We start from the raw sequence: 27,067 nt of genomic DNA on the forward strand, positions 1-27,067 counted from the left end.
TTGACGTTTCAACCGTTTGAGCTTTTGGAACAACCAAACGTCCGCTTGCCTTGTACAAAGAGTTACGCAAAGACAAGAAAATTACCTTCAACGTCGTCCGTCACCTTTTATGTATATACCGCCACTAAAAACAAACGCAATTACCACAGATAAAATTGATATACGCAGTACTGTATTTATATCAATTTTATTACAAAACATTAAGAATATAATACAATGGGATCTTACCCAACATTTTACTTAAATGGCGAGCAATAGATGTTGCAATTGACAGACTGATTATTACTAATGCAGTAGATAGCAGTAGGTAGTAACTAACTAACTAACTAACTAACTAACTAACTAACTAACTAACTAACTGTAATTAGTTAATAAGTAAACGACTTTTTCGTTCCCATAAGTAAATAGATAAATGAGAGGTACAGTATGTGGCAGAGAAGCCTCTAACCACAAAAAAGTACTCTTTGGCTACAGACAGCCCAAGTGTCAACGTGATGACGTCAACAGTTTCGTGGAGCAGTAAGCTTTGTCAAGTCATAGTCGAGACGCTCGATAGGCAGTCTAGAAAATCTTCGCATCATTTGATCTGAATTATGCTTGCCACTTTTTATGAATTATTTTAAGATCAAAGACAAGGCATTACACAGATTCATCTCCCGTGTTTGTGTTTTGCGTGGCGTGACGACAACAGCGTTGTGTCCCCCTCGAGCGCAACTAGTCCAGACATGAGTAACGTTAATCTGATTTTTTGGGACCACTTGCAGGCTGGCAGCTCCGATGTGGATTGGTGTGAAGGCAATTACCTTATTTATCCTAGCATCGCTGAGTTTTACAACACGGTCAGTGTGCACTTTTAGGAATAACCTTGCGAATTTGTTTCCATATAATGTATAACGTAGGTCGGCTTGTCATTAACAGCTGTCACGTTTCTGGCTTAGTTTTTCTTTGTATTGAACTGGTGCCGCTTTCGAGACTTGATGTTTACTGTTTGAGCTGTAGCATCAAGTTACACATTTCAGTGTAGCAACCCCTCACGCTGGAAAACTTCTGTCTGTGTGTTTCTTTTCTCATGGGTATTCCTTTGTTTTGTCATTTCAGATCAGCAACATTTTGTTTTTTGTTTTGCCCCCCATACTAATGTGCTTGTTTCGCCAATATGCAACACATTTCAACAGTGGGATTTACCTCATTTGGACTCTGCTGGTCGTAGTGGGTAAGTTGGCTTGACCGACGTGATTCTTTACTGTCATGATGACCCATTTAATGTGACACCAGTCAACTCGGTCAAAATAACACCTACTACAGTCCCCTCCAAAACGGGGACTTGGAACGGCAAGGTCAATTCCTTTGTTTTTGTTGTGTACTGAAGACGTTTGGGTTTCAGATCAGAAGATGAATATGAGACAAAAGTTCAGAATTCCATCTTTTATTTCATGGTATTTTCATCTAGACGTGTGAACTCAGGACAGAGCACCTTTTGTTTGAAGCCACCCACTTTTCAACTGAGCAAAAGTATTTGAACAGACATTATTAAATTAACTTAAAGGTAACAACATTTAATCATTGGTGGTATAACACTTACTTACAATTACTGTGTCAAGCCTGTGACCCATTGACTTCACCAGACTGTTGCATTCTTCATTTGAAATCCTTTTCAAGGCCTTTACTACAGCTTCTTTCAGTTCTTGTTTTGTTTTTCTGGGGGTTTCTCCTTTCAGTCTCCTCTTCAGGAGGTAAAATACATGCTCTAGAAGAAGAAGAATCTTTTATTGTCATGAACATGCATGCATGCACATGAAATTTGTTCTCTGCATTTAACCCATCACAGTGAACACATACACGTTAGTGGAACACACTGGAGCAGGGGGCATCTGAAGCGCCCGGGGAGCATTTCGGGGTATCGGTGTCTTGCTCAAGGACACCACAGCTGTGAGTCCGGAGGTGTTGGCGGATGGTTCAGTCGGGGTCTTGAACCTAGGTCCCCCACGGTGGCAGGCGATGATCTTAACCTCTAGTGGGTTAAGGTCCGGTGATTGACTTGGCCAGTCTAAGACCTTCTACTTTTTCCCCCTGAAGAAGTCCTTTGTTGTGTTGGCAGTGTGTTTTGGGTCATTGTCTTGCTGCATGATGAAGCTTCTCCCGATTAGTTTGGATGCATTTTTCTGTAAATTGCCAGATAAAATGGTTTTGTAGACTTCAGAATTCATTCTACTGCTACCTACCATCTGCTGAGTTACATCATCAATAAAGACTCGTGAGCCAGTTCCAGAAGCAGCCATGACATTACCTCCACCATGCTTCACAGATGAGCTTGTGTGTTTTGGATCATAAGCAGATCCTTTCTTTCGCCATACTTTGGCCTTTCCATCACTTTGGTAGAGGCAAATCTTTGTCTCATCAGTCCATAAAAGTTTGTTCTAAAACTTTTGTGGCTCATCTCTGTATTTCTTTGCAAAATCCAATCTGGTCTTCCAATTCTTTTAGCTGATGAGTGGTTTGCATCTTGTGGTGTGGCCTCTATATTTTTTCTCTCAACGTCTTCTTCGAACAGTGGATTGTGGCAACTTCACCCCTGCCCTGTGGAGGTTGGCAGTGTTGTCACTGACTGTTGTCTTTGGGTGTTTCTTCACAGCACTGACAATGTTTCTTCAATTGCTATTGATACCCTTGGCCGACCTGTTTGATGTCTGTTGCTCAGTAGACCAGCAGTTTCTTTCCTTTTCAGGACATCCCAAATTGTTGCATTGGCTCTGCCCAATGTTTGTGCAATAGCTCTGATCGATTTTCCCTCTTCTCTCAGCATCAAAATGGTTTACTTTTCTCACATTGACAGCTCTCTGGTCTTCATGTTTGCTTAACACCAAATGCAGTTTTCACAGGTGAAACCCAAAACCAAAAACAAGCACTATCTAATGTTTAAGCAATCAATCTAAAACACAACACCTGAGCAACTAGAGACACTCATCAGTTACATGTTCCAATAGTTTTGCTCGATTGGAAAGGGAGTGGCTTTAAACAACAGGCGCTCTGTCTTGAGATTGTGTAACACATTTAGATGTCAATAATGTGGAATTCTGAACTTTTGTCTCATTGTCATCAGTATACAACAAAAAGAAGGACTTGACCTTGCTGTTCCAATGCTTTTGGAGGGGACTGTATGTTCTTCCTGTCGTCAAGTCCAGTTCATTATTTGTGTAGCCCTTAATCACAAAAAAAGTCTCAAAGGGCTTACAGGCCCACAGTTGACAAAGATTAATAACATCCGCTCATCTTAACCCCCCAATGGGACAAGGAAAAACATATATATAGGGATGATATTTAAATATGCATGTAATTTACATTGAGGCTTAAACACATGACAGCAGATGACACAATCAGCAGTTTAAACAGTTATTAGTTTGCTTTGGATTTTCACTAAATAAAGAGCAATTTATACAGCGTGAAAGGAGATTTTGTTTTCAGTATGAACTCATTCAAAAAGCGAAAAGTTCACATTATGTAACACCTAATATTCCTATTTGGAACAAGTTAAATTTGTGTTGAACTAAAAACATAATTACACAACTCTCAAAAGTTTCTATAGCAAATACTTAATGATTTTAGGTTTGTACATGTGGAAAATCACACGACCAACATACTGTACATAAGAGACCAAGCTGGGGTCCAGTGTTAGACGTTGACTAAAGGCCTCTTCATGCTCCTGTACTTGCGCGACAGCGCCCGCACTGCATCATGTGACCGAGGCATTGGGCCGTGCGGCCCCTATGTGACACAAATTGTTGTCGCGCGCAGAATGCTGTGGAGCGCTCTCGTGATTGGTCCGTTTTAGTCACATGCTGTGATGATGTACTCAGCTTTTCCCTTAGATCCACATACCATCTACGTCGACGCCTTCTTGATCGATTTTGCAATATTATGAAAGGGGTCATCTAGGTAAATTTGTTCGAGCAGGCACTGTTCCACGGTCACCATTGTTGTTGTTTTGTTCCTTGTTGTGGAAAGGAAAAACGGCTACCGCAATTGGCCATAAAATGCAGAGGAAACCCCACCCTGTGGTGTCCTAGCCAATACCAGCCGTAGCGACACCCCCGACTTGGAGGAGAACTGCGTGCGGGATAACCGCGGTGACGTCAGCGCGGTCACAGCCTGCGCAAGAATAAAGAAGCGTTTAGCCATACTGTACTGAGCAGCCAGGACAGAAATGTGTGTAGCACATTGATTGCTATGTAAGAATAAGTTACATATCCAGTTCTATGGTCATCTCCATAGTCTCATTAGCTGCGTTTGAAGCTATCTTCAATCTTTCAAACCTTATATAATGACTAGGCTTATTCATTGGTTGAATGAAGAAGGCTCTGGTTTCATTTGATTCGACTCAGTAGTCTTCCGTCTTAAATGGTGCCTCTACGCAACAAAATGTTCTAGAGGAGTTACGGTGCCTTGTTCCTTCAGTGTTGATTTTAACCATCACTAACCCACTCCTTCCATTTCCCTAAGGGTTGCCTTGCTGAGGTCAGAAAGAGGTGGCATGAACCAAAAAGCTTTATGTGTGGATTCTAGGGCAGTTTTATGTTTAAAATGGATTGTGCCTGCCAAGAATGTTCAGTTATTTCCCTTGTGGGATTAATAAATTGAATCTATATAAAGTACTTTTATTAGGAAATGTTTTACCAAATTAAAAGCAGTGAAATAAATAACACTACATACACAGTATTGCTAAAAGTATTCGCTCATCTGCCTTGAATCAGAGATAAACTTTAGTGACAACTCATTCCTAATCCATAGGGTTCAGTATGACTTTGGTCCACTCTTTGCAGCTACAACAGCTTCAAATCTTCTGGGAAGGCTGTCCACAAGGTTAAGGAGTGTGTGTATGGGAGTATTTGACCATTCTTCCAGAAGCGCATTTGTGAGGTCACACACCGATATTGACGAGAAGGATTGGCTCTCAGTCTCCACTCAAATTCATCCCAAAGGTGTTCTATCTCCAAACTATTCCCACAAAATTGGGAGCATGGAATTATCCAAAATCACTTGGTATGCTGAGGCATTCACAGTTCCTTTCACGGGAACTAAGGGGCCAAGCCCAGTTCTTGAAAAACAACCCCACACCATAATCCCCCCCCCTCCACCGAACTTTACACTTGGCACAATGGAGTCAGACAAGTACTGTTCTCCTGGCAACCGCCAAACCCATACTCGTTCATCAGATATAGAAGTGTGATTCGTCACTCCAGAGAATGTGTCTCCACTGCTTCTGAGTCCAGTGGCAGTGTACTTTCCACAAATGCATACGACACTTTGCATTGCACTTGGTGATGTATGGCTTGAATGCAGCTGCTCGGCCATGGAAACTCATTCCATGAAGCTCTCTGCACACTGTTCTTGAGCTAATCTGAAGGTCACACGAAGTTTGGAGGTCTGTAGCGATTGACTCAGGAGAAAGTTGGCGACCTCTTCGCACTATGCGGCTCAGCATCCGCTGACCCCACTCCATCAGTTTATGAGGCCTACCACTTCGCAGCTGAGTTGCTGTCGTTTCCTAAAGCTTCCACGTTCTTATAATACAGTTGACAGTCGACTGCGGAATATTTAGGAGCGAGGAAATTTCATGACTGGAATTGTTGCACAGGTGGCGTCCAATCACAGTTCCACGCTGGAATTCCTGGAGCTCCTGAGAGTGCCCCATTCTTTCACAAATGTTTGTAAAAACAGTCTGCATGCCTAGGTGTTGATGTTATACACGTGACCATGAAAGTGATTGAAACACCTGATTCCGATTACTTAGATGGGTGGGCGAATACTTTTGGGAATATAGTGTATGTATGGCGGTGGCCGAATGGTTGGCACATCCTCTTCACAGTCCAGAGGTCTTGGGTTAAAATCTGGGTTCCAGCCTACCTGTGTGGAGTTTTAAGTTGTTACAGTTTAACATTGCATGCTGATGTATGGATGATGGAGGAAATGAGTATATTTATACATTTATTAAGGGGCTGTGCTCAAAACAGCCATCGAAGAATTAAAGCATCAAATAACTCTGCTGACACACAGGAAGAAAGCAAACATAAAAGCCATGATGACACAAGGAAGCGAAGTATAGTATGTTTCCTAGCACCTCACTGTTGCCCAAGCATCAACTGGGGACATAGATACAGTGTCTCTCAACACGTTTGCATCTTCTCCCCGTGCCAGTGTGGGTTTTCTCCGGGTTCTCCAGTTTCGTCCCACATTCCCAAAACATGCATGCTAGGTTAATTAAAGGCTCTAACTCGTACATATGTGTGAATGTGAGTGTGAATGGTTGTTTGTCTGTATGTGTCCTGCAATTGGCCTGTGACCAGTTCAGGGTGTCTCTCACCTGAAGTCTGCTGGGATAGACTCCAGCACACCCGCAACCTGTCAGGAGGCTAAGCGGGACAGAGATTGGATTGATTCATTGATGTAACGGTGGCCTTAAACTTACACACAGTGTTGTATCTTTTTGAAATCCACTGAAAAACATTCTTATATTTAGTTGTTTGTGAAATTTGTGCTCACGTGCTACGTTCGCTCATATCCTGTACATCTCCTGGGGGTTAAGACACCCTGTCCTTAAAACCTAGTGATGCCCCTGTTCAAGACTGTTTGGAAAAGGGCAAAGTGTCTTCCAATACATCTCACACCCAACTTTATTGGCGTACTTAATTTTCTAATAAGTGCATCTCTTTCTACACTTTCCACTGTAGGTATCGGATCAACATACTTCCACGCTACCCTCAGCTTCCTGGGCCAGATGCTGGATGAGTTGGCCATCTTATGGGTGCTCATGTGTGCCATTGCCATGTGGTTCCCTAAAAGATACTTACCCAGGATATTCAGGAGAGATCGGTATGGGTATCATTATGGTTGATCAATTTATTCTTTTTAGCAAATAATCATTAATTTAGAATTTTATGGCTGCAACACGTTCCAAAAAAGCTGGGACAGGTGGCAAAAAGACTGTGAAAGTTGAGGAATGCTCATCAAACACCTGTTTGGAACATCCCACAGGTGAACAGGCTAATAGGGAACAGGTGGGTGCCATGATTGGGTATAAAAGGAGCTTCCTTGAATTGTTCAGTCATTCACAAGCAAAGATGGGGCAATGTTCACCTCTTTGTGAACAAGTGCGTGAGAAAATAGTCGAACAGTTTTAGGACAATGTTCCTCAACGTACCATTGCAAGGAATTTAGGGATTGCATCATCTACGGTCCATAATATCATCAAAAGGTTCAGAGAATCTGGAGAAATCACTGCATGTAAGCGGCAAGGCCGAAAACCAACATTGAATGCCCGTGACCTTCGATCCCTCAGGCGGCACTGCATCGAAAACCGACATCAATGTGTAAAGGATATCACCACATGGGCTCAGGAACACTTCAGAAAACCAATGTCAGTAAATACAGTTGGGCGCTACATCCGTAAGTGCAACTTGAAACTCTACTATGCAAAGCAAAATCCATTTATCAACAACACCCAGAAACGGCGCCGGCTTCTCTGGGCCGACCTCATCTAAGATGGACTGATGCAAAGTGGAAAAGTGTTCTGTGGTCCAACGAGTCCACATTTCAAATTGTTTTTGGAAATTGTGGATGTCGTGCGGCCATATGCGGCCATCCAAGCATTTTCATGGACGCCCTTGCTTATTTCAGCAAGACAATGCCAAACCACATTCTGCACGTGTTACAACAGCGTGGCTTTGTAGTAAAAGAGTGCGGGTACTAGACTGGCCTGCCTGCAGTCCAGACCTGTCTCCCATTGAAAATGTGTGGCGCATTATGAAGCATAAAATACGACAATGGAGACCCCGGACTATTGAACAGCTGAAGCTGTACATCAAGCAAGAATGGGAAAGAATTCCACCTACAAAGCTTCAACAATTAGTGAATGAATGAATTAGTGTCCTCAGTTCCCAAACAATTATTGATTGTTGTTAAAAGAAAAGGTGATGTAACACAGTGGTAAACATGACCCTCTCCCAGCTTTTTTGGAACGTGATTATTTGCTAAAACAATAAAGTTTATCATTTTGAACATTAATATCTTGTCTTTGTACTGTATTCAATTAGATATAGGTTGAACATGATTTGCAAGTCATTGTATTCTGTTTTTATTTGTTTAACACAACATCCCAACTTCATTGGAATTGGGGTTGTATTTAGACCGATCAAATTTCAGGTCTAAATTAGTATTGAGCAGCTACATATATATGGCTTGTGCTCACTATTCTGTCACAAGACTTGTCCACTGCTGTCACACCTCCAGTTTAATAATAGGCCGTTCTAAGATTGCTGACACCAGTAAAAGCTGCATCACGTCCTTACTTCTCTTTCCATTCTCACACAGCCATCATGGTTGCTGTTATTTTCCCATGCAGCTCTACTTTATTGAATTTCAGTTCACTGTGGAAAGAATTTGAGCCACCTCGACACCCTACTCTTAACTAATAGTGTTCTTCTCAAGTGCGATTAAAGCTTGTTAAGCTAAATTTGATTTGCTCTTTGCTCCAGGTCGAGGTTCAAAGTGGTCATCGGCATCTTGTCAGGGATCACTACAGGGTTGGCCTTTGTTAAACCTGTTGTAAACTCCTTGTCACTCATGACTCTTGGCATCCCGTGCACCGTGCTGCTCATCACCGAGCTTAAAAGGTCAGTTGTCCACTGGTATTTAAAACACTTGTGCTAAATGCATATGGAGTCATGAATTGCTACCAGAAATGAACCTTCTATCATGCCCAATTTTCCACTACACAGTACTTATTTGGCTCAACAAGGCTCTACTTGCTCTTGATGCTTAAATAAATAATAAAATAAATGAAAAGCAGGTACTCCCGGGCACTATGAGGTACTTTTTCTCTTACCTGGTCATTGGGGGTTCCGATCACATGAATCCCTGCTGGTCCCTCGAGCATGTTCCTTATAAGTGCGTCATTGTAATTTTTAGGATACACTTGTTGCTGTGCTTTATCTCTGGAGACGCTAGTATTTTACTTCACAGTTTTGGTTGCACTGCAGCAGTCCATTTTCTTATTGCCCTTACTGAGTCTCTTCTAGAATAAAACTAGTCTCCTTACCGTGCCTAACAGCCACATGCTGAGAAGATAAGAATAGAAGACCTTTCATTCTTCTCCATTGATTCGGTCAATGTGTTTTAATGCTGTACTATTTTGAGCTTGAAAGTACAGCTGCATCAAGCTTGAGCCAAGGAAAGCCACTACTACAGTAAACAAGCAGCATTTCTACCTTAGTGGTCCTCTGTGTGGTAATTAACCAGAACAATGTCATAAATATGATGGGTACTGCTCAAGCCCTGCGCACCATCTTGTGTATGTAGAAGTGTATACAGAAGGTTAACCAAAGGCCAAGGAACTGTTTCAGGCTAAAATTAGTTACTGATTTACATAATCAGATTTCCTCATTAAAACCTAATTACTTTTCCTGCAGGATCTTTCAATTACGGCAATAATGAGTGGATGTAACATCTCTGCAAATGCTTTGATGATGGTGTGAATTCTGAGCCTGCCCAAACTAGAAGAAGACAAATAGAAATACCAAACATAAGCTGAAGCAAAAATACATCTTTTGAAACAGTCCGACTTTGGATTGCAAGCTGTTAGAAATTTATTTGGTTTTTTTTGCGAGTCCCTGACCGATTTGATAATGAAGCTTTGCTGGCAGATAGCAGTTCCTCAGGGCCACTCAGAAGAACATTCTTCCTCCCCCAGGAAGCTTGGACATAGGTAATGCAGGATGGTTACTCATGCAGCCTGTTCCTCCACCTTTGCTGTGGAAAACTCTCTTGAGTAAATGACCTTTCTTTAATAGAAGAGAGTCAGTGGGAAGCTTAAGCCCCGTTGACCCCCTTGACTGCTGTAACCCTGTGATTGACTGGTGATCTGTCCAGACTGCACCTCTTGCCCTAAGGAACAGTTTAATATGGTGGTGTTGTTCTACCTCTTTAAACATCGTCATCATCATTTGGGGCTTGAAAACAGAAAAAAATATGGAAGATTTTGAAAACAAGTGTAAACACTGAAACCAGTCGTCTGTGAAAACAAGTCAAGTCAAGTTTATTTGATCACAGGCCCACACTTGGCAATGGTTGACGACATCCTCAAATTTAGGGCCGTATCTTAGTGATATTGCAAAGATGAAAAAACACTGTTTGGTAATATTCTTAATGTACTTTTGAAAGGAGAGAGTTGAGTCAAATGTAACGCTGAGATTTTTTTGCTTACTCACTTTGGGTAATGGTGCTTTTGTCAAACTGAGAGTGGTGTCCTTAAATAAGTGGCTGTGTTTAGCAGGGCCGCTAATGGACATCTAAGTTTTCTCTGGGTTAAGGAGCAAAAAGTTACAGGACATGCACTGTTTCATTTTAGAAAGACAAGACACCAGATTAGCGCAATCGCGTGGGCTAATTAGTTTTAATGGCATGTATAGCTGAGTATCGTTGGCATAACAGTGAAAGCTAATCTTATATTTGCGTATGATATTGTCAAGCAGCAGCATATAAATACTGAACAAAAGAGGGCCCGAGTGCTGATCCCTGTGGGACTCCACAAGTGACATTATAATACTCAGAAGTTACATTACCATATATTAGACGGTGCATCCAGAGTACTGTGTCTGTACATTTGCATTAAGTTTAGCATGTATACAAGTGTGCTTGTCCACATTACGATCACAGCTGAGGTAGAGCGTATCCCAACTTTAGGTCAGGTTATACCCTGGTCTGGTCGCCAGTCAACTGCACATGTAGATAAACAACCATTCACATATGGACATTGAATCTTCAATTAACCTAAAATTTTCGTTTTAAAATGTGGGCTGAAGCTGGAGTACTCGGAGAAAATCCCGGCAAGCATGGGGAACATGCATACTCCACAGAGGAATGCTGGACCTGAGATTTAAACCCCGAACCTCAGAACTGTGAGGAAGACGTGCTCACTACTAGTTCACTTTACTGCCCTAGGCAAGTCCGAGTACATCATAATTAAAACACGCTTCACCAGCTATTGTGTCCACTAGAATCACATTACAAATTTTTTTTTAAACTATAAGACTATACATACAGACGGACAGAAACTCGATACACTGTATAGGTCAACAAACTCTATTCAAAAGACACTTTCAGGGTAAATAGGCCTTTCACAATAATTGTTATATCGACTTATCATTCGATAAATAAAATGGACATGATAGGTTTTCCGGACTCAATAAATTGTCATTGTTGTGGTGAGCCGGCGTGCGGATCACACCGTGAGCCGACAGAGTTGGATGGCTGTGTCATTAGCCGCTTTGAATCGGAATAAAAGGCTCCATGTAAACGAGGCTAGCCTTGCAGCTTTTTATTCTTTATTTCAGACCCAGGGGGATTAATATCACAGAGTAAAGAAAACCAATTTAATAGAGAAACAGGAAATTATAACAACAACAATAATAATAACAACAGCACTGATTTAAAAGCAAAAAATAAATAAAATGAATGATACAAAAATAATAAAGGCCGGTCTTATATTTGACATAATTTCAGAGGCATTAAAAAAACAACAATATTGTCATTTATCGTGATAGTTTTGGGGAAAATATCTCCTTAAAAAAATTATCGTGAAACCGAGGGGGACAAGAACTTTTGTATGCATGCATACAGTACACAGTTTCCTTTAAATGGACATCGCTAACTACTGGTCTAGTAGTTAGTTAGTGTTTTTTATGTTTGTTTTATTTTTTATGTTTGAAAAGTGTTTTGACCACAGATATGAATAGAAAACTAGCTGCACCAGCTGCTGTATCAACCTGGCTAAGCAACACGCCTATGTGGCGGCCATGTTGGTGGGCTCAACGTTCCCATCAAAGGGAATTTATGTTCATTGAAAATAAATCATAACTTGGTTGCTCATTATCAGGCGATTTTCATGTGGTTGACTTTTTTGTCAATGCCAAAGCATGTGCTATTAATACAGAACATTTAAAAAAACGAGCTCCTCAAATATTCTTAGCAATGAAAAGTTATTCCTAGCTCTCTTGTTGTTATTTTACAGCATCGTGTGCAACCCTATGAAGCACAAAGGGCAGGCATCGTTTTTGTTTTGGTTTTCGTACCGTCCACAAACATGGAATGCGCTGACACTTTGCCCCCACTAGCTTTGTATCGCCGTATATCCGCAGCTCATAGGGGCGTGCCGTATCTACATTTTACCATATCTATGGTTTTGACAGTGTTCTCCTCTGTGCACAAAAATTCAGCTTGGATAGGCCTGCCCAACCTCCCCAATGACCCTGAAGTGGTGTAAGAAATGAATGGATTAGTCTTTTTGGTTCGTTCTATTGGCTTTAAAAGTTGAGCATGAGTTTTTGAGTTGTAAACACTTGAGAGCAGCAGGAACAACACATTTCTGACAATGACTGCAGTTCTATCAGATAGTGTGTGCGTGTGTTTGTGTATTGTCAAGAGGGTAAATGAGGAGCAGTGTCAACATGCAGTCAGCAATACATTAACTCTCCCCCGTTTGACCTTTTGTACTTGCATTCTCGAGTGACTTCTTGTGGAAAAGTTATTATATTGGCATATGCGATGAAAGAATGTCCCTGAAAACACGTAACAACCCAGTTTTTAGTCTGTAGCCTTTCCCTCCGTCACAGCAATTTGGAGCCATGCTTTTTCCTTTTACTGTCAGCCTCCCTCACCACGGCTACACTTAAAACGTCAAGTCTTGCATTAGTCAACCTGATGATAATTCTTGACATTATTGTCGGTGCCAGTCATATACGGAGGTGACTTGTTTTTGTTGGGGCGAATTCCTGCTGCTCTATTCCATCTGTCTTTGGCCTTGCTAAGTACATAATGTGTTGTTGTTTGCTTGCCTTTTACAGTGCGACTCATTTCCCCTCACGTCGATTGGACCCAAACAGCCTATTTGATGTAAATAACCTTCCATTCCACTGTGTCATGACTAATTGTGAGGGCAATAATTTGAATCAGGATAATTCTATGAAAAATCTCATTTTTCAAAGAGAAAATTCTGGACAACTGCGACCATATGTACTGTTTAGCAGTCAAAGACACCAGAAAGTGTGGCAGTGTGAAAGTTTCAGTCAGTTGCTTCCCCTTGACCCTGAAGAGAACAGGCTGTATGCAAAATGAATGGATAAATCAATAAAGTCCTTGCTTTGACATAGATGTAGAACTTTGTGTCTCAGAATGAGGTAGTATTAAATCAGTATGTCCATTGCAGTCAGAGGACAGTCCAAAGACAGTCTTTTTCAATTTGAATTTGTTTCGAAACCTTTTTTTCCATACCAAATAATGTGGACTATAATAATCTGTTCTTGAGTTAAAGATGTTGCCATCATATAAACAGGTAAAATGTTAAAATTTTCAACTGAAAATACGTGGTGTAAAAAGGCTAAATTAAAGAAATAAAAGGAGTGGGAATTGTACCCACTCCGCCTGTACGGAAGTCAGACAAATGAACCACTGCACCATCTGTGACTCCTTAACTGTCATACAAGTGAAAAGATGATAGATGAAAGATCCCCAATTGTGTGCCGAACTCTGCAGTATTATGAAATGATATACTCACCCTTAACATTGATGATGATGTAGACGCATGAGACGGTTGCAAACAGACTACCGTCTTTGCCTGGGAGGTGAGTTCCTTCACATTAACACTGTTGGATTTATCTTACCCAACATTATAAAAAATAGACACAAAAGGAATGAAGACGCTGGTTTCTTTTTCTCATGAGGAGGGCGTATGGGAGATTGTTCAGATCACAGCCTCTCAACACGCTCTAAACAATCTCTCCCGTCGCTCCTGCATTTATTTGAAAATAGGAGGGTTTTACAAGACATAACGTTCTAAGCAACAAGACACAACACAAAACATGGGACCAACACCTGTCACGTCCCCGACCACATCCGATCACGTCCTTGGTCAAGGCGCCCTTCCATCGGATGATGGATGCTGAGTCATCTTCTTGAAGGCAAGACATTTTCCTTTCTCAAAATCGTCCATAATTCTAATGCAAGCTAAGCAAATAAATGATAACTTCTACAATATATTTAACATTTCCCTCCTGTTTATCATGTATTTGCACAAATTCTCATATCATTTTACAGTCACTTCATTTCGATTTTTTAACTGTAGAATCATTTTTATGAAACAAATACATTTACACTCAGAGTAAACTTGTCATACATGAATGTTGTAGTTTAAACATCGTAATCACCTGGATTAGGAAACAAATTAGGTAAAACAACATCATCATCATCATCATCGTCATCATTATCCACATCCAATAAAGGATACATCTGCTCCATACGGTTCCATGTGGGTAATTGCTGTGGTGATTAATCTACTGATTAAAGCCCGAATGCATGGGGTAAAATAACATCCACACAATGTCAGAATGGCTGCAAAAACAGCAATTGATATCAATATTGGTGAAATTAGGGTTTTGTATTTACCAGAAACGTCCATCCAGCTGTCCCACAAGGAGTGTTGATTGAGGGTCCGTAGACCATCGATGGCTCTGGTCAAGCTGCCATCTGAAGCAGTATTGTTTGTTCTCCAAACATACCGCAAACACCTCTGTCTCTTGCGAGGAGCATGTCGACAGCTATGCGGTCTTGGAACGTCCTTGAGCTGCTCATGCACAGCTTCCAACCCACTCTGAGTCCAATTTCCTAATCTCTGTACATTGAAGTGGATATAGTTTATCCCATCAACATTTTTATTAATCGTACACCAACAGCATATGAAGTATTCAAATCCTCCTGCAACTTGGTCAGCTAATTTGTATTGATTAGGAACCCCACGAGGAACACCTATGGCGTCGATGTATGTTTTATGTTGGATAATTTTGCCTCTGCCAGGATAAATCTCTTTTTTGTCTATGTTCTAGATTGGACAAAAACATCGGTGCCCTTTCCATTAAATCTTGAACAGGCATAGGGTATACTGACACATGCAATATCGAAGTGATAATAGCGCACAATCCAGATATATCTTTAGGTAATCTATCAAACAGTCTATCATCTCCGCACCACCACCAGATGTCGCTCCGTGATACTGGCATAAACTTTGGTCCGACTTTTAAGGTTACTTTACACTGTGTGTCGTTCAGTGGTCCATTTTTTTGCCTTTACTAATCATGTTTATACAAGTAAAATTATTCGGTGCTACTAAAATAGAAAACATTGGTTTGTGTTTATCTGCTTTTGTTACGGGATATATAGGATGCCATGATTTACACCTCTCAGTTGGTACAGTAGCGTTCATTAATGGAATAATACAATCTTGTGATAATTGTGCCGGAACTATGCGCAACAAAGACCTGGGACCCATGCAAACCACACAAACTTTTCTCGCTACATTTGCTGCTTGTTCCACCAATAGTAACCAATTGTTATTTTGTCCTGAAACTCCTGTGACAACAAGGAACCAATCATCAGTAGTTATGTTGTTAACCATTAAAATTTGTCCACCTTTCTTTGAAGTTTTCAATGGCATTTCTGGTTTAACACGGTTCCCATAACACAATGCTACTCGGAATTGGGGATCTTTTCCGCCAGAATACAACTTTGGCGCTTTAGCCATACTGGGTTGTACTAATTAGTATCCAGGACAAGGACGTATTTACCCTTGCTTCCATTTCAAAAAGTTTTATTCCAGGTTATATGGTTATTATCATACTTTTCCTCTGCAGTTACTGGTACCCTTCTGTGGTGGCATCCCAATAAAACACTTGTAATGTTGATCCATGAAATGCTCACTTAGCTCAAGTTTCACAATATACTGTATACTGATGTGTTGCGTAAAGTCACGCGGGATGCAATATTGGAAGGCATATTTTGGTTGAACTCCAAATTCAATAACTTGGGGGTGCATTTGACTTTGGAGCTTGAAGAAACTGGTAGAAAGGTCACAAAAACATGTACTGCATTGATCCTTTTGACAAGTTACCACATCCGTTTTATTGATGAAATGTGTTATCACTCAAAATGGATAGGTTTGTGGCTTTGAGCGCTGAGAAAAAAAGAAGCCAAAAGTCTATGTCGTCTAGTGACTTCATGAAGACTACCGTAATGCAAATATTCCCATTTTGGGGCAACAATAATCCTCATTAGATTGTTATATAATAATAATAATAATAATAATAATAATAATAATAATAATAATAGGCGGCACAGTGGACGACTGGTTAGAGCGTCAGCCTCACAGTTCTGAGGACCCGGGTTCAATCCCCGGTCCCGCCTGTGTGGAGTTTGCATGTTCTCCCCGTGCCTGCGTGGGTTTTCTCCGGGCACTCCGGTTTCTTCCCACATCCCAAAAACATGCATAAATTGGAGACTCTAAATTGCCCGTAGGTGTGACTGTGAGTGTGAATGGTTGTTTGTTTGTATGTGCTCTGCGATTGGCTGGCAACCAGTTCAGGGTGTACCCCGCCTCCTGCCCGATGACAGCTGGGATAGGCTCCAGCACGCCCGCGACCCTAGTGAGGAGAAGCGGCTCAGAAAATGGATAGATGGATAATAATAATAATGCGTTAAAGTTTTTAGGTTCTGCTCTATGTTGTCAATAGAACATTCATGATGTCTCCCTGTCACTTCCCTTTCTTTTCCCTCAAGCTTCTCATTTGAGACACCACCCAAGATAGCCATGCCAGCCCTTTCACCACTTATCTCTGCCTCCCAACTGTCACGTGTTCCTTTCTTTTATCAGCACCCCCCTCCTCAAAACAAGTCCTCGTCTTGCGTTTTATCTTGCATGCTTCTGTTGTGGCTGATTGTCACTGTATTACCGACTTCCAACTGAGAACTAATGCATCTAGCATATTGGGTTTGTTGGAAGGAAGTGCTGGTGGTCGATGTGTGCTCAAAGTCAAGATAGATGCTGCTGACTGTATTTTGGAAGAAGTTGTCCTTGTGACATAACAGAACACATAATATCATACCATGGACACGTGAAGGCATTTCCCTTTGGGAGGAAGTATCACAAGCAAGCTATTCTTCAGTATTTCCTTTTGCCCGGGAGTAGCCTCTCCTATCTGTCAAAACTCAGGATGCCTTTTAAAATAAAAAGTTGATATACAACTAGCGGAAGAACATTCATGACCCTTTATGCTACCCTTATCAAATAGCTATGTCAGTTTTTGTTTCTTTCTGCGGTGTCATTGATTTACTTCCCGGAATTTGAGACCAAAAATCTGGCTCAAGAATTACCTTACACTTTATACAACCTTTTTTGTTTTACTGAAATCAACCTGATTTTATCTTTCGCAAGTGAGCCACCCCGTCCCGTATACTGCTGGGCCAATGGCGAGTACACATTTTGTGACCATGCCAACCAAGGGCGGAGCTAGTGGTGACTGCATGTTTGAGACCCACGTTTGTGAGTGCGAACTGCGACGTAAATGCGAGACCCCACAAAGAGTATGGATTATATTTTCCCTTCATCATCAAGATGCTAAATTACATGTCAATTAGTGTGAAGATCTGTGTATGTGGCACATCCAGTGGTCACAAATAGAAATACAAACTATGACAAGGTTGAACAGTTAGAGTCTTCTCTCTTTAACTTTATTTTAAATACATTTGACAGCCAAAAATCTCAATTTTTTTTTTTTTAAATGTTTGCTAACAAAAAAAAACCCTTTTAAATAATTAAGATTTCAAGACGAGCTTGGTTGCATTTAAGGACCATAAGAGGCTGCAGGATTTTGTGACAACGTGCACAGTCTGGTCTCACAGTAATACCAGTTTTAAGGTGGAATTAAAACATCTTTCCAGAAATATTCATCTCAGAAAGACAAATTACATTAGCTGGTGATACTTTCAGTTAATGTTATTTTACGTTTTCCTTCGAGATGCTGGCTAAAATTTGACGTCCGCACTGTTTCAGTGAGTTGAAGACTGTAGAATTTGCACACCATGGTTTTTTTTTTTTTTTTTTTGCATGTGGTTTTACATATGAAGTCTATTGTGGTTGAGGAAGCCAAATTTAATTGCCGTTGAGTTAGCGGACATCTTGTCTCCGGGCTCTCCTCGTTTAGTTTCATAGTGACGTCTTGCACCTTTTACTTCTGCTTTTCTCCCACTGTCACAACACCGTGAAGTTTGCAAAAATTAAGTTGAAAGCTTTTACTACTGCTTTTAAAAATTTAAAACAGTGATCTTAAACTTTAATGCATCTTTTGTGTGTTGTTTTTGGTGTGTGTGTGTCAAACCAATGGTAATTTCTCCTTGTAGCAAGGGTGATTGCAATGAAAAGCTTGTCAACAAGCATAACTCCATCCTTAGCAAAGAGTGTGTCACAGTGACTGCACTGTTCAGCCAGCAACAGGCTTGTGTGTGTGTGTGTGTGTGTGTGTGTGTGTGTGTGCATACATGCGCTTGTGTGTGTGTGTGCATACATGCGCGCTTGTGTGTGTGTGTGCATACATGCGCGCTTTCGTGTGTGTGTGCGTGTATCCTTAAGGACACAACTAAGAATAGTTTATGTCAGCAGCATTGTAGATTAGTCTGTCTCAGGGTCACTGACTGGTTGCAAAGGCACATATACTGTACGCAGAGAAGTAGACCAGAGGATTTGGCTTGCTGCTCTTCTAAATATGGAGGGCGGGAATGCTATTTTACAAGAGAGGCGTTAACTTGCAGTTTAGCACTCGAGTATGGAAAGTAAAAATGGAGCAGTTAAAACAGCTGGGAGGCCAGAGAACCATCTGGAAGATCTGTCAAGCGGGAGCACAAAGCTCAGTGTTGTCTGAAAGACCACCCGCATCTATATGCTTTAAATATTGTGCGGCAGAGTGATTTGCATTGAACAAGAGGGACTATTTATAAATTGGAAATGATTAGTTACGTTTTAAAACTCAAGTAACTGATATAGGGAGGGACAGTAACCTAACAGGCCATTTTGATGGACCTTAGAAACCGTTCGAAAAAGTGCATGCAAACTTCAAGCTGATTGGGTATATGTTTTGACCATCACATCCATTAGGGGTCGATTAGATGAGGAGTGCGCAGTGTGTTGTAACGTCATTTTCCAGGAGAACAATGAACAATTCATTTCCATCACCAAAAGCTTTAAATGCTGTTCTTTGCTCTTCTCTTTGATGAAAAAATGCTGTCCTATTCTGATAAAACTGCTGCTGGGGTAGCATCCAATCTAATTAATCAAGGGACCACCATTGTTTACAAATTTGCTTCTATCACATCTAAACACATCAGTTTTAATGCTTTCAATGATATAATGATATAGCTCTATTTCCACTTAGCATGATAAACTAGTCTTTACCAGTCAAATTCAACACAGACTTTTAGACCATAATGCACATTAACACATCACGTTTGTTAAATATAATGTTTCAGCATAGTCTCGTTTTCTTTTTCTTTTGACTTGATACACATACTAAGAAGTTAATTTCATATTTTGTGATTTTGATTTGTAGCCATAACATTTGGCACAGTTAAGCACTATGCAATCAGAAAAGACATCGTACTGTATGTAGGACTTGGTGACCGGCATTCTTTCATGTACTGAAGTTTTCTCAATGCTGTTTGTTTGTCGCAGGTGTGAAAACCCACGTGTGTTCAAGCTGGGTCTGATCTCAGGGATCTGGTGGGCTCTGGCACTACTCTGCTGGCTCAGCGACAAGATTTTCTGTGAAATGTGGTCATCTGTAAACTTTCCCTACCTACACTGTGCTTGGTAAGCTCACATCACAGCACACAATAAACCAAAAGAAATAGAGTACGGAAAGTATTCAGACCCCCTTAAAATGTTCACTCTTTGTTATATTGCAACCATTTGCTAAAAACATTTAAGTTTGTTTTTGTCCTCATTACTGTACACAGCACCCCATATGGACAGAAAAAAAAGAATTGTTGAAATTTTTGCAGATTTATTAAAAAACGAAAAACTGAAATGTTACACAGCCATAAGTATTCAGACCCTGTGCTCAGTATTTGGTAGAAGCACCCTTTTGAGCTAATACAGCCATGAGTCTTTTTGGGAATGATGCAACAAGTTTTTCACACCTGGATTTGGGGACCCTCCATTGCCATTCCTCCTTCCAGATCCTGTCCACTTCTGTCAGATTGGATGGTGAACGTTGGTGGACAGCCATTTTCAGGTCTCTCCAGCGATGCTCAATCTGGTTTAAGTCAGGGCTCTGGCTGCGCCATTCAAGAACAGTTACAGAGTTGTTCTGTAGCCACTGCTTCGTTATTTTAGCTGTGTGCTTAGGGTCATTGTCTTGTTGGGAAGGTGAACCTTTGGCCCAGTCTGAGGTCCTGAGCACTCTGGAGGAGGTTTTCATCCAGGAAATCCCTGTACTTGGCCGCATTCATCTTTCCTTCGATTGCAAGCAGTCTTCCTGTCCCTGCAGCTGAAAAACACCCCCACAGCATGATGCTGCCACCACCATGCTTCACTGTTGGGACTGTATGGGACAGGTAATAAGCAGTGCCTGGTTTTCTCCACACATACTGCTTAGAATTAAGGCCAAAAAGTTATATCTTGGTCTCATCAGACTAGAGAATCTTATTTCTCACCATCTTGGAGACCTTCAGGTGTTTTTTTTTTTTTTATTTATTTATTTTTATTTTTTTAGCAAACTCCATACAGGCTTGCATGTGTCTTGCACTGAGGAGAGGCTTCCGCCGGACCACTCTGCCATAAAGTCCCGACTGGTAGTGGGCTGCAGGGATGGTTGACTTTCTAGAACGTTCTCCCATCTCCCAACTGCCTCTCTGGAGCTCCGCCACAGTGATCTTTGGGTTCTTCTTTACCACTCTCACCAAGGCTCTTCTCCCCCGATTGCTCAGTTTGGCTGGACGGCCAGCTCACGGAAGGGTTCTGGTCATCCCAAGCATCTTCCATTTCAGGATTATGGATGCCAATGTGCTCTTAGTGCAGCAGAAATGTTTTTCTAACCTTGGCCAGATCTGTGCCTTGCCACAATTCTGTCTTTGAGCTCTTCAGGCAGTTCCTTTGACCTCATGATTCTCATTTGCTCTGACATGCACTGTAAGGTCTTATATAGACAGGTGTGTGGCTTTCCTAATCAAGTCCAATCAGTATAATCAAACACAGCTGGACTCCAATGAAGGTGTAGAACCATCTCAAGGATGATCAGAAGAAGTGGACAGCACCCGAGTTAAATATATGAGTGTCACAGCAAAGGGCCTGTATACTTATGGCTGTGTGATATTATTTTTCTTTTTTAATAAATCTGCAAATATTTCAACAATACCGTTTTTTTTCTGTCAATATGGTGTGCTGTCTCTACATTAATGAGGAAAAAAAATAAACTTAAATTATTTTAGCAAATGGCTGCAATATAACAAAGAGTGAAAATTTTAAGGGGGTCTGAATACTTTCCGCACCCACTGTATATGCACTTGAGTCTTGGCGTAATTAAAATTATTTGAAATGACGTTTGAAATGCCTTCCCATGGGCTCACCACCTGTGGGAGAGGCCGTAGGGGTTGGGTGCGGTGTGACCTATGCTGTGGCCAAAAGCAGGGACCTTGGCGATCCGATTCTCGGCTACAAAAGCTGGCTTTAGGGATAAGGAATGTCACCTCTCTGGCAGGGAAGGAGCCCGAGCTGGTGTGAGGTCGAGAAGTTCTGACTAGATATAGGTGGGCTCGCCTCCACACACACCTTGTGCTCTAGTACCAGTCCTCTCTCGAGAGAGGGGATCTCTTCCACTCTGGAGTTTCCCATGGTGAGAGGCGCTGAGCAGGTGTGGGTATACTCATTGTTCCCTGGCTCTGCGCCTGTACATTGGTCTTCACCCTGGTGGATGAGAGGATAGCGTCCCTCCGCCTTCAGGTGGGGGGACGGATCCTGACTGATGTTTGTGCCTATGCACCAAACAGCATTTCAGAGTACCCACCATTTTTGGAGTCCTTGCAGGGGGTGCTGGAGAGCGCTATCCCTGGGGACTCCATTGTTCTTCTGGGGGACTTCAATGCTCACATGGGCCATGACAGTAAGACCTGGAATGGCATGATTGGGAGGAAAGCACCCCTGATCAGAACCCGACCGATGCTTTGTTATTGGACTTCTGTGCACATCACGGATTGTCCATAACGAACACCATGTCAAAGCATAAGGATTTCCATACGTGCACTTGGCCGCAGTTCGATGATCGACTTTTTGGTCGTGTTATCAGACTTGCGACTACATGTCTTGGACATTCAGGTGAAGAGAGGTACACATGGCTCCGATGTTGGGGGAAGATGCTGGTCCGACCTGGCAGGCCCAAACGTATTGTGAGGGTCTGTTGGGAACGTCTTGCAGAATCACCTCTCAGAAGGAGTTTCAACTCCCACCTACGGCAGAACTTCACCCACGTCCTGGCGAAGGCGGAGGACATTGAGTCTGAGTGGACCATGTTCCGCGCCTCCAGTGTTGAGGCGGGTGACCGGAGCTGTGGCCGTAAGTTCGGTGAGCCCATGGAGAATGACTTCCGGGCGGCTTAAAAGAAATCCTGGTCCACCATCCGGCATCTCAGGAGGGGGAAGAAGTGCACCACCAACACTGTATATAGTGGGTAATGGGCGCTGCTGACCTCTACTCGGGATGGTGGATCGGTGGGGAGAATAGTTTGAAGAACTCCTCCATTCCACTGACACTCCTTCCCATGAGGAAGCAGAGTCTGGTATCTCTGAGGCGGGCGCTCCTATCTCTGGGGTTGAGGTCACGAGGTGGTTAAAAAGCTCCTTGGTGTGGATGAGATTTGCCCGGACTTCCTAAAGGCTCTGGATGTTGTGGGGCTGTCCTGGTTGATACGCCTCTGCAACATTCCATGGACATCGTGGACAGTGCCTCTGGATTGGCAGACTGGGGTGGTGGTACCCTTTTTTATGAACGGGGACCGAAGTGTGTGTTCCAACAACAGGGGGATCACACTCCTCAGCCTCCCTGGTCAGGTCTGTTCAGGGTTGCTGGAGAGGAGGGTCCATTGGGAAGTAAAATCTCAGATTCAGGAGGAGCTTTGTGGTTTTCGTCCTGGCCGTGGAACAGTGAACCAGCTCTACACCCTCGGCAGGGTCCTTGAGGGTGCATGGGAGTTCGCCCAACCAGTCTACATGTGTTTTATGGACTTTGAGAAGACCTTTGTGTCCCTTGGGGAGTCATGTAGAGGGTGCTTCAGGAGTATGGGGCTGTTTGGTCCCTGCAAGACCAGTGTCAGCGTTTGGTCTGGATTGCCTGCAGTAAGTCTTGATTCGTTTCCGGTGAGGGTTGGACTCCGCCAAGGCTGCCCTTTGTCAGTGATTCTGTTCATAACTTTTATGGACAGAATTTCTAGGTGCAGTCGAGGCATACAGGGGGTCCGGTTTGGTTGCCACAGTATTGCATCTCGTCTTTTTGTAGATGTGGTTCTGTTGGCTTCATCAAACCGTGATCTCCAACTCTCACTGGAGCGGTTCACAGCAGAGTGTTTACCGGTTGGGATGAAAATCAACATCTCCAAATCTGAGACCATGGTCTTCTGTCGGAAAAGTGTGGAGTGCCCTCTCCAGCTTGGGGATGAGATCCCACATCCCAAAAACATGCATTCGTTGAAGACTGTAGATTGCCCGTAGGTGTGAATGTGAGTGCAGATGGTTGTTTGTTTATATGTGCCCTGCAATTGGCTGGTGACCAGTTCAGGGTGTACCCCACCTTTCGCCCGAAGATAGCTGGGATAGGCTCCAGCACCCCGCGACCCTAGTGGGGATAAGCGGAACGGAAGATGAATGAATGAATGAATGAATGATTTTTGATTGTCTTAAAGAAGCAGAACAGTGTAATAGTGGTTAGCATGACTTGTCTGCATCGTAGTTCTGGGTTCGAATGTCGATATGGAGTTTGGATGTTCTTCCAGTGCTTGTGTGAATTTTCTTTGGGTACTCCGGCTTCCTCCCACATTCCATCAACATGCATGTCAGGTCCACCGCACACCAAGCGACGTGGCTGAAAACGACTGAAGTGGACCATTGTAAATAAAAGACAGTCGGTGACTCTTTGCCGCACACCCAGCGATTGAGCACCACACATCAACCGACGCGCTGCAACTGAAAAACTGCGACCCTGTATCAAGTTTGGAGGCTCCAATACAATGTTCTGTTCTGTATTATTAAAAAAAATAATAAATGAAAACATGGCGCGAGTGTCAAGGAAAAAGCGGACAGCCACCAAGAGGAAATGGGCGATAATAATAGAGTGAGGATATTTTGAGAGGCTGTTGGCAAAACAGAGAGATGGAGACTGCACATTGCTTTCAAGCCACAGGTACATATGAAATTATAAACATACGTAGTTAAGTATTACTTTAAAATACAATATACAGTATATACTGCTTTGGTACAGTTTGGTGGGGCCATGGTGGCAGCCGCCTGGCTGAGTCTAGTTTATGCTTTAAACGTAAACTTTTATTTTTTTTGGGGGGGGGGGGGGTAAAAACTTTTGCAAGGCTTTTGCAATGCCAAGCACCAGTAATTAAAAGTTTTGAATCGCGGCAAAACCGGTGGCTGACCATCGCTCACTCATGAAAACTAGTTGCCAAACCCTGCACTGCGTGACAGTTCAGTCTGTTTTGTCCACATCGCTCGTTGTGTGGCATTGAAGACCCTAAATTGTGATTGTCTATAGGTCTGAATGTGACTGTGAACGGTTGTTTGTCTACATATGACCCCTGCGATTGGCTGGTGACCAGTGCAGGGTGTATCCCACCTCTCATCCAAAGTGAGCTGGGATAGGCTCCAGCTCAACCACGACCCAAATGAGGAATAGATAATGGACGGATTTTCCTATAAAGATCAAGGGCATTTAATAAAATGTCCATCCCTATTTCCAGCCAGATTTGAGATCTCTACTTACCATAATCGCCACAAGACTACATTCATTCATTCATTTTGTTGTTCAGTTGTGAATATGAGGGTGACTAAGTTGTCTGTCTCCCGAAGTTCACAGGTGAGTCGGTTCTTGTACTTTTCTCTGGTTCATTCACAACCTGTCACTCTTGCAGGCACATCCTCATTTGTCTGGCTTCCTACTTGGGTTGTGTCTGCTTCGCCTACTTCGACGTTGCGAGCGAGGCTCCGGAGCGAGGTCCAGTCATCATGTTCTGGCCCAACGAGAAATGGGCCTTCATTGGCGTCCCCTACGTTTCATTCCTCTTTGTGCACAAGAAGTCGGCTATCAAGGTGACTTAAGGTGATCCACGTCTGCTCAGCTGGTTGCACTTTAGCATTTCTCACCGTGCCGTGTCCCTGCAAGATTTATCACCAGACCGGTTGCCTCCTGTAAGCTGTTTGGATTGGATCACAGTGGTCTTTATAACCGAGTAGTACTTCTGCAGCACTGTCAAAAGAACGAAACGTGCCACAAACAACGCAACTTGGGGGACATTGCTGGTGGCTTCCTACGATGTCAGTCATTTAAACATGCATTGAAGTTTGCCAGGAGGAGCATGTGAAATGTTATTAAAAGTATTATGCATTTTCCGCTTTATTAAATATTTTGTAAATGGTTTTGTAACTCAGAATACAAATGTAAAGTATCATATTGCCTTTACAAATAAACTGCATCTAATAGGTGCACTCTGGCCGTTATGACACCAGCATTATAGACAATAATGCACTGGATACAACAACTGTGATTATTTCATCATATACAAAATTAGCTGCTCAGTGCAACTCTTCCACTGATGTCTTTAATACCAGCATGATAATGTGGTTGATTGGAATGCTACAGTACAAAAATTGCCAAACATACTCTTGTACTTTATTAACCAATGATGTCTTTGTATATTAATCAATGAAGAGCCATATACCCAAAATGTCAAAAAGTGAATGTCGACATCAAAATGGATTGGAATTAGCAAAGGACAAACAGAAAACTACTAACACAACATTTCAGGTCCATTGTTTGTATTTCATTTTAATTTGTTAAGCTGCAAGTAACTTTCATATGTTTTGTAACTGTTTTATATTGATGGAAGTTTTTAACAGAAATCTCAAATAATGTCATGGTCTCTAGGGTTTATTCGTTCCAGATTCAGTATGTGAGACTATAAACTTGGAAAATGTATGACAATTATGTGCAAAGCCTAAATCAAACTGGATAATAGATTTCCGAAGAAAACAAAAGTGCAAAGCTCTCCTCTAAACATGGTACAGGATATACTGTATGCTGTCCAAAGTTAGTATATATTTCCTCCTAAGGGAAGCAGAGTAGGCTTATTGCATGAAGTCACAAACTGATTTATTCATTAAATTAGCGGATAAAATAATTGGACAGATTTTTAATGTCCAGTATAAGCCTCTTTATTTGAGCAAAAATCAGGCGAGTGTTAAAAGGGAAACATGGTTGCCAAAGAGCTTTTTAAAAAAAAAAAAAAAAAAAAAAAAAAAAAAGCTTCACGTCAAATGATTGTATTCCATGAGCGAAAACTGCCTCGAACTAACTCACATGCACACATGAAGGCTCAAATGAAGAATTGACACAGAAACCTTTGTCCTGATGTTAGTGCTATATTTAAAGCCAAAAATAATTGTAAAAAAGATATATAAATATAATAAAAAATATAAATTATAAAATGTATACAAATCATATGAAATATGCTGTTTTAATATTGTATTATTACTACCTTTGTATTGTCAAATACTATTATATTTTTATTGTATCCTCCAGACATGCAATGTGAGCAATGTCTTCTTGTGGAGCTGAAGAATACATGATTGTGTAGTTTTGAATGAATTGCAGTGTACATTGTGCAAAAAAATTATTTAAGTGATATTTGAAAACTGTTTTTTATGATCACAAAGCAATATTTGGTGTATTTTTACATGGACTTTTGTGTATGTTGTTTTTTCCTTCATTGGCGACACAGAATTATTTATTTTCATAATTTATCCTGTTTTGTAAACAAATATTTGTAACAGATTATAATATTGGTACTTTATTTTATGCAATAAATGGAGCCAATGACTCCCACATCCTCTGCTTGTAGCTTCATTTGTCATTGAACGATTGACACTTTTG

General features: G+C 41.7%; 1 protein-coding gene across 1 annotated transcript; it reads left to right on the forward strand.

The window, feature by feature from the left end:
- The first annotated feature begins 500 nt into the window (after positions 1–500).
- On the forward strand, positions 501–27,024 carry acer2 (alkaline ceramidase 2). Its single transcript, XM_061772309.1, has 6 exons — positions 501–839; positions 1,099–1,213; positions 6,726–6,867; positions 8,529–8,666; positions 19,598–19,735; positions 25,050–27,024. Exons 1-6 carry the CDS (start codon positions 726–728, stop codon positions 25,234–25,236), a joined length of 834 nt encoding a protein of 277 aa, XP_061628293.1. The 5' UTR covers positions 501–725; the 3' UTR covers positions 25,237–27,024.
- The last annotated feature ends 43 nt before the right edge of the window (positions 27,025–27,067 follow it).

The sequence above is a fragment of the Phyllopteryx taeniolatus genome, chromosome 4 (assembly GCF_024500385.1).
Source record: "Phyllopteryx taeniolatus isolate TA_2022b chromosome 4, UOR_Ptae_1.2, whole genome shotgun sequence".
Lineage (NCBI taxonomy): Eukaryota > Metazoa > Chordata > Actinopteri > Syngnathiformes > Syngnathidae > Phyllopteryx > Phyllopteryx taeniolatus.

Bases quoted from the DNA above. Each gene is read 5' to 3' on its own strand.
- acer2 (XM_061772309.1), top strand. From the start codon at position 726: ATGAGTAACGTTAATCTGATTTTTTGGGACCACTTGCAGGCTGGCAGC. The intron at 840-1,098 runs GTCAGTGTGCAC...TTGTCATTTCAG, and splicing joins TCGCTGAGTTTTACAACACG to ATCAGCAACATTTTGTTTTT. The intron at 6,868-8,528 runs GTATGGGTATCA...TCTTTGCTCCAG, and splicing joins AGGATATTCAGGAGAGATCG to GTCGAGGTTCAAAGTGGTCA.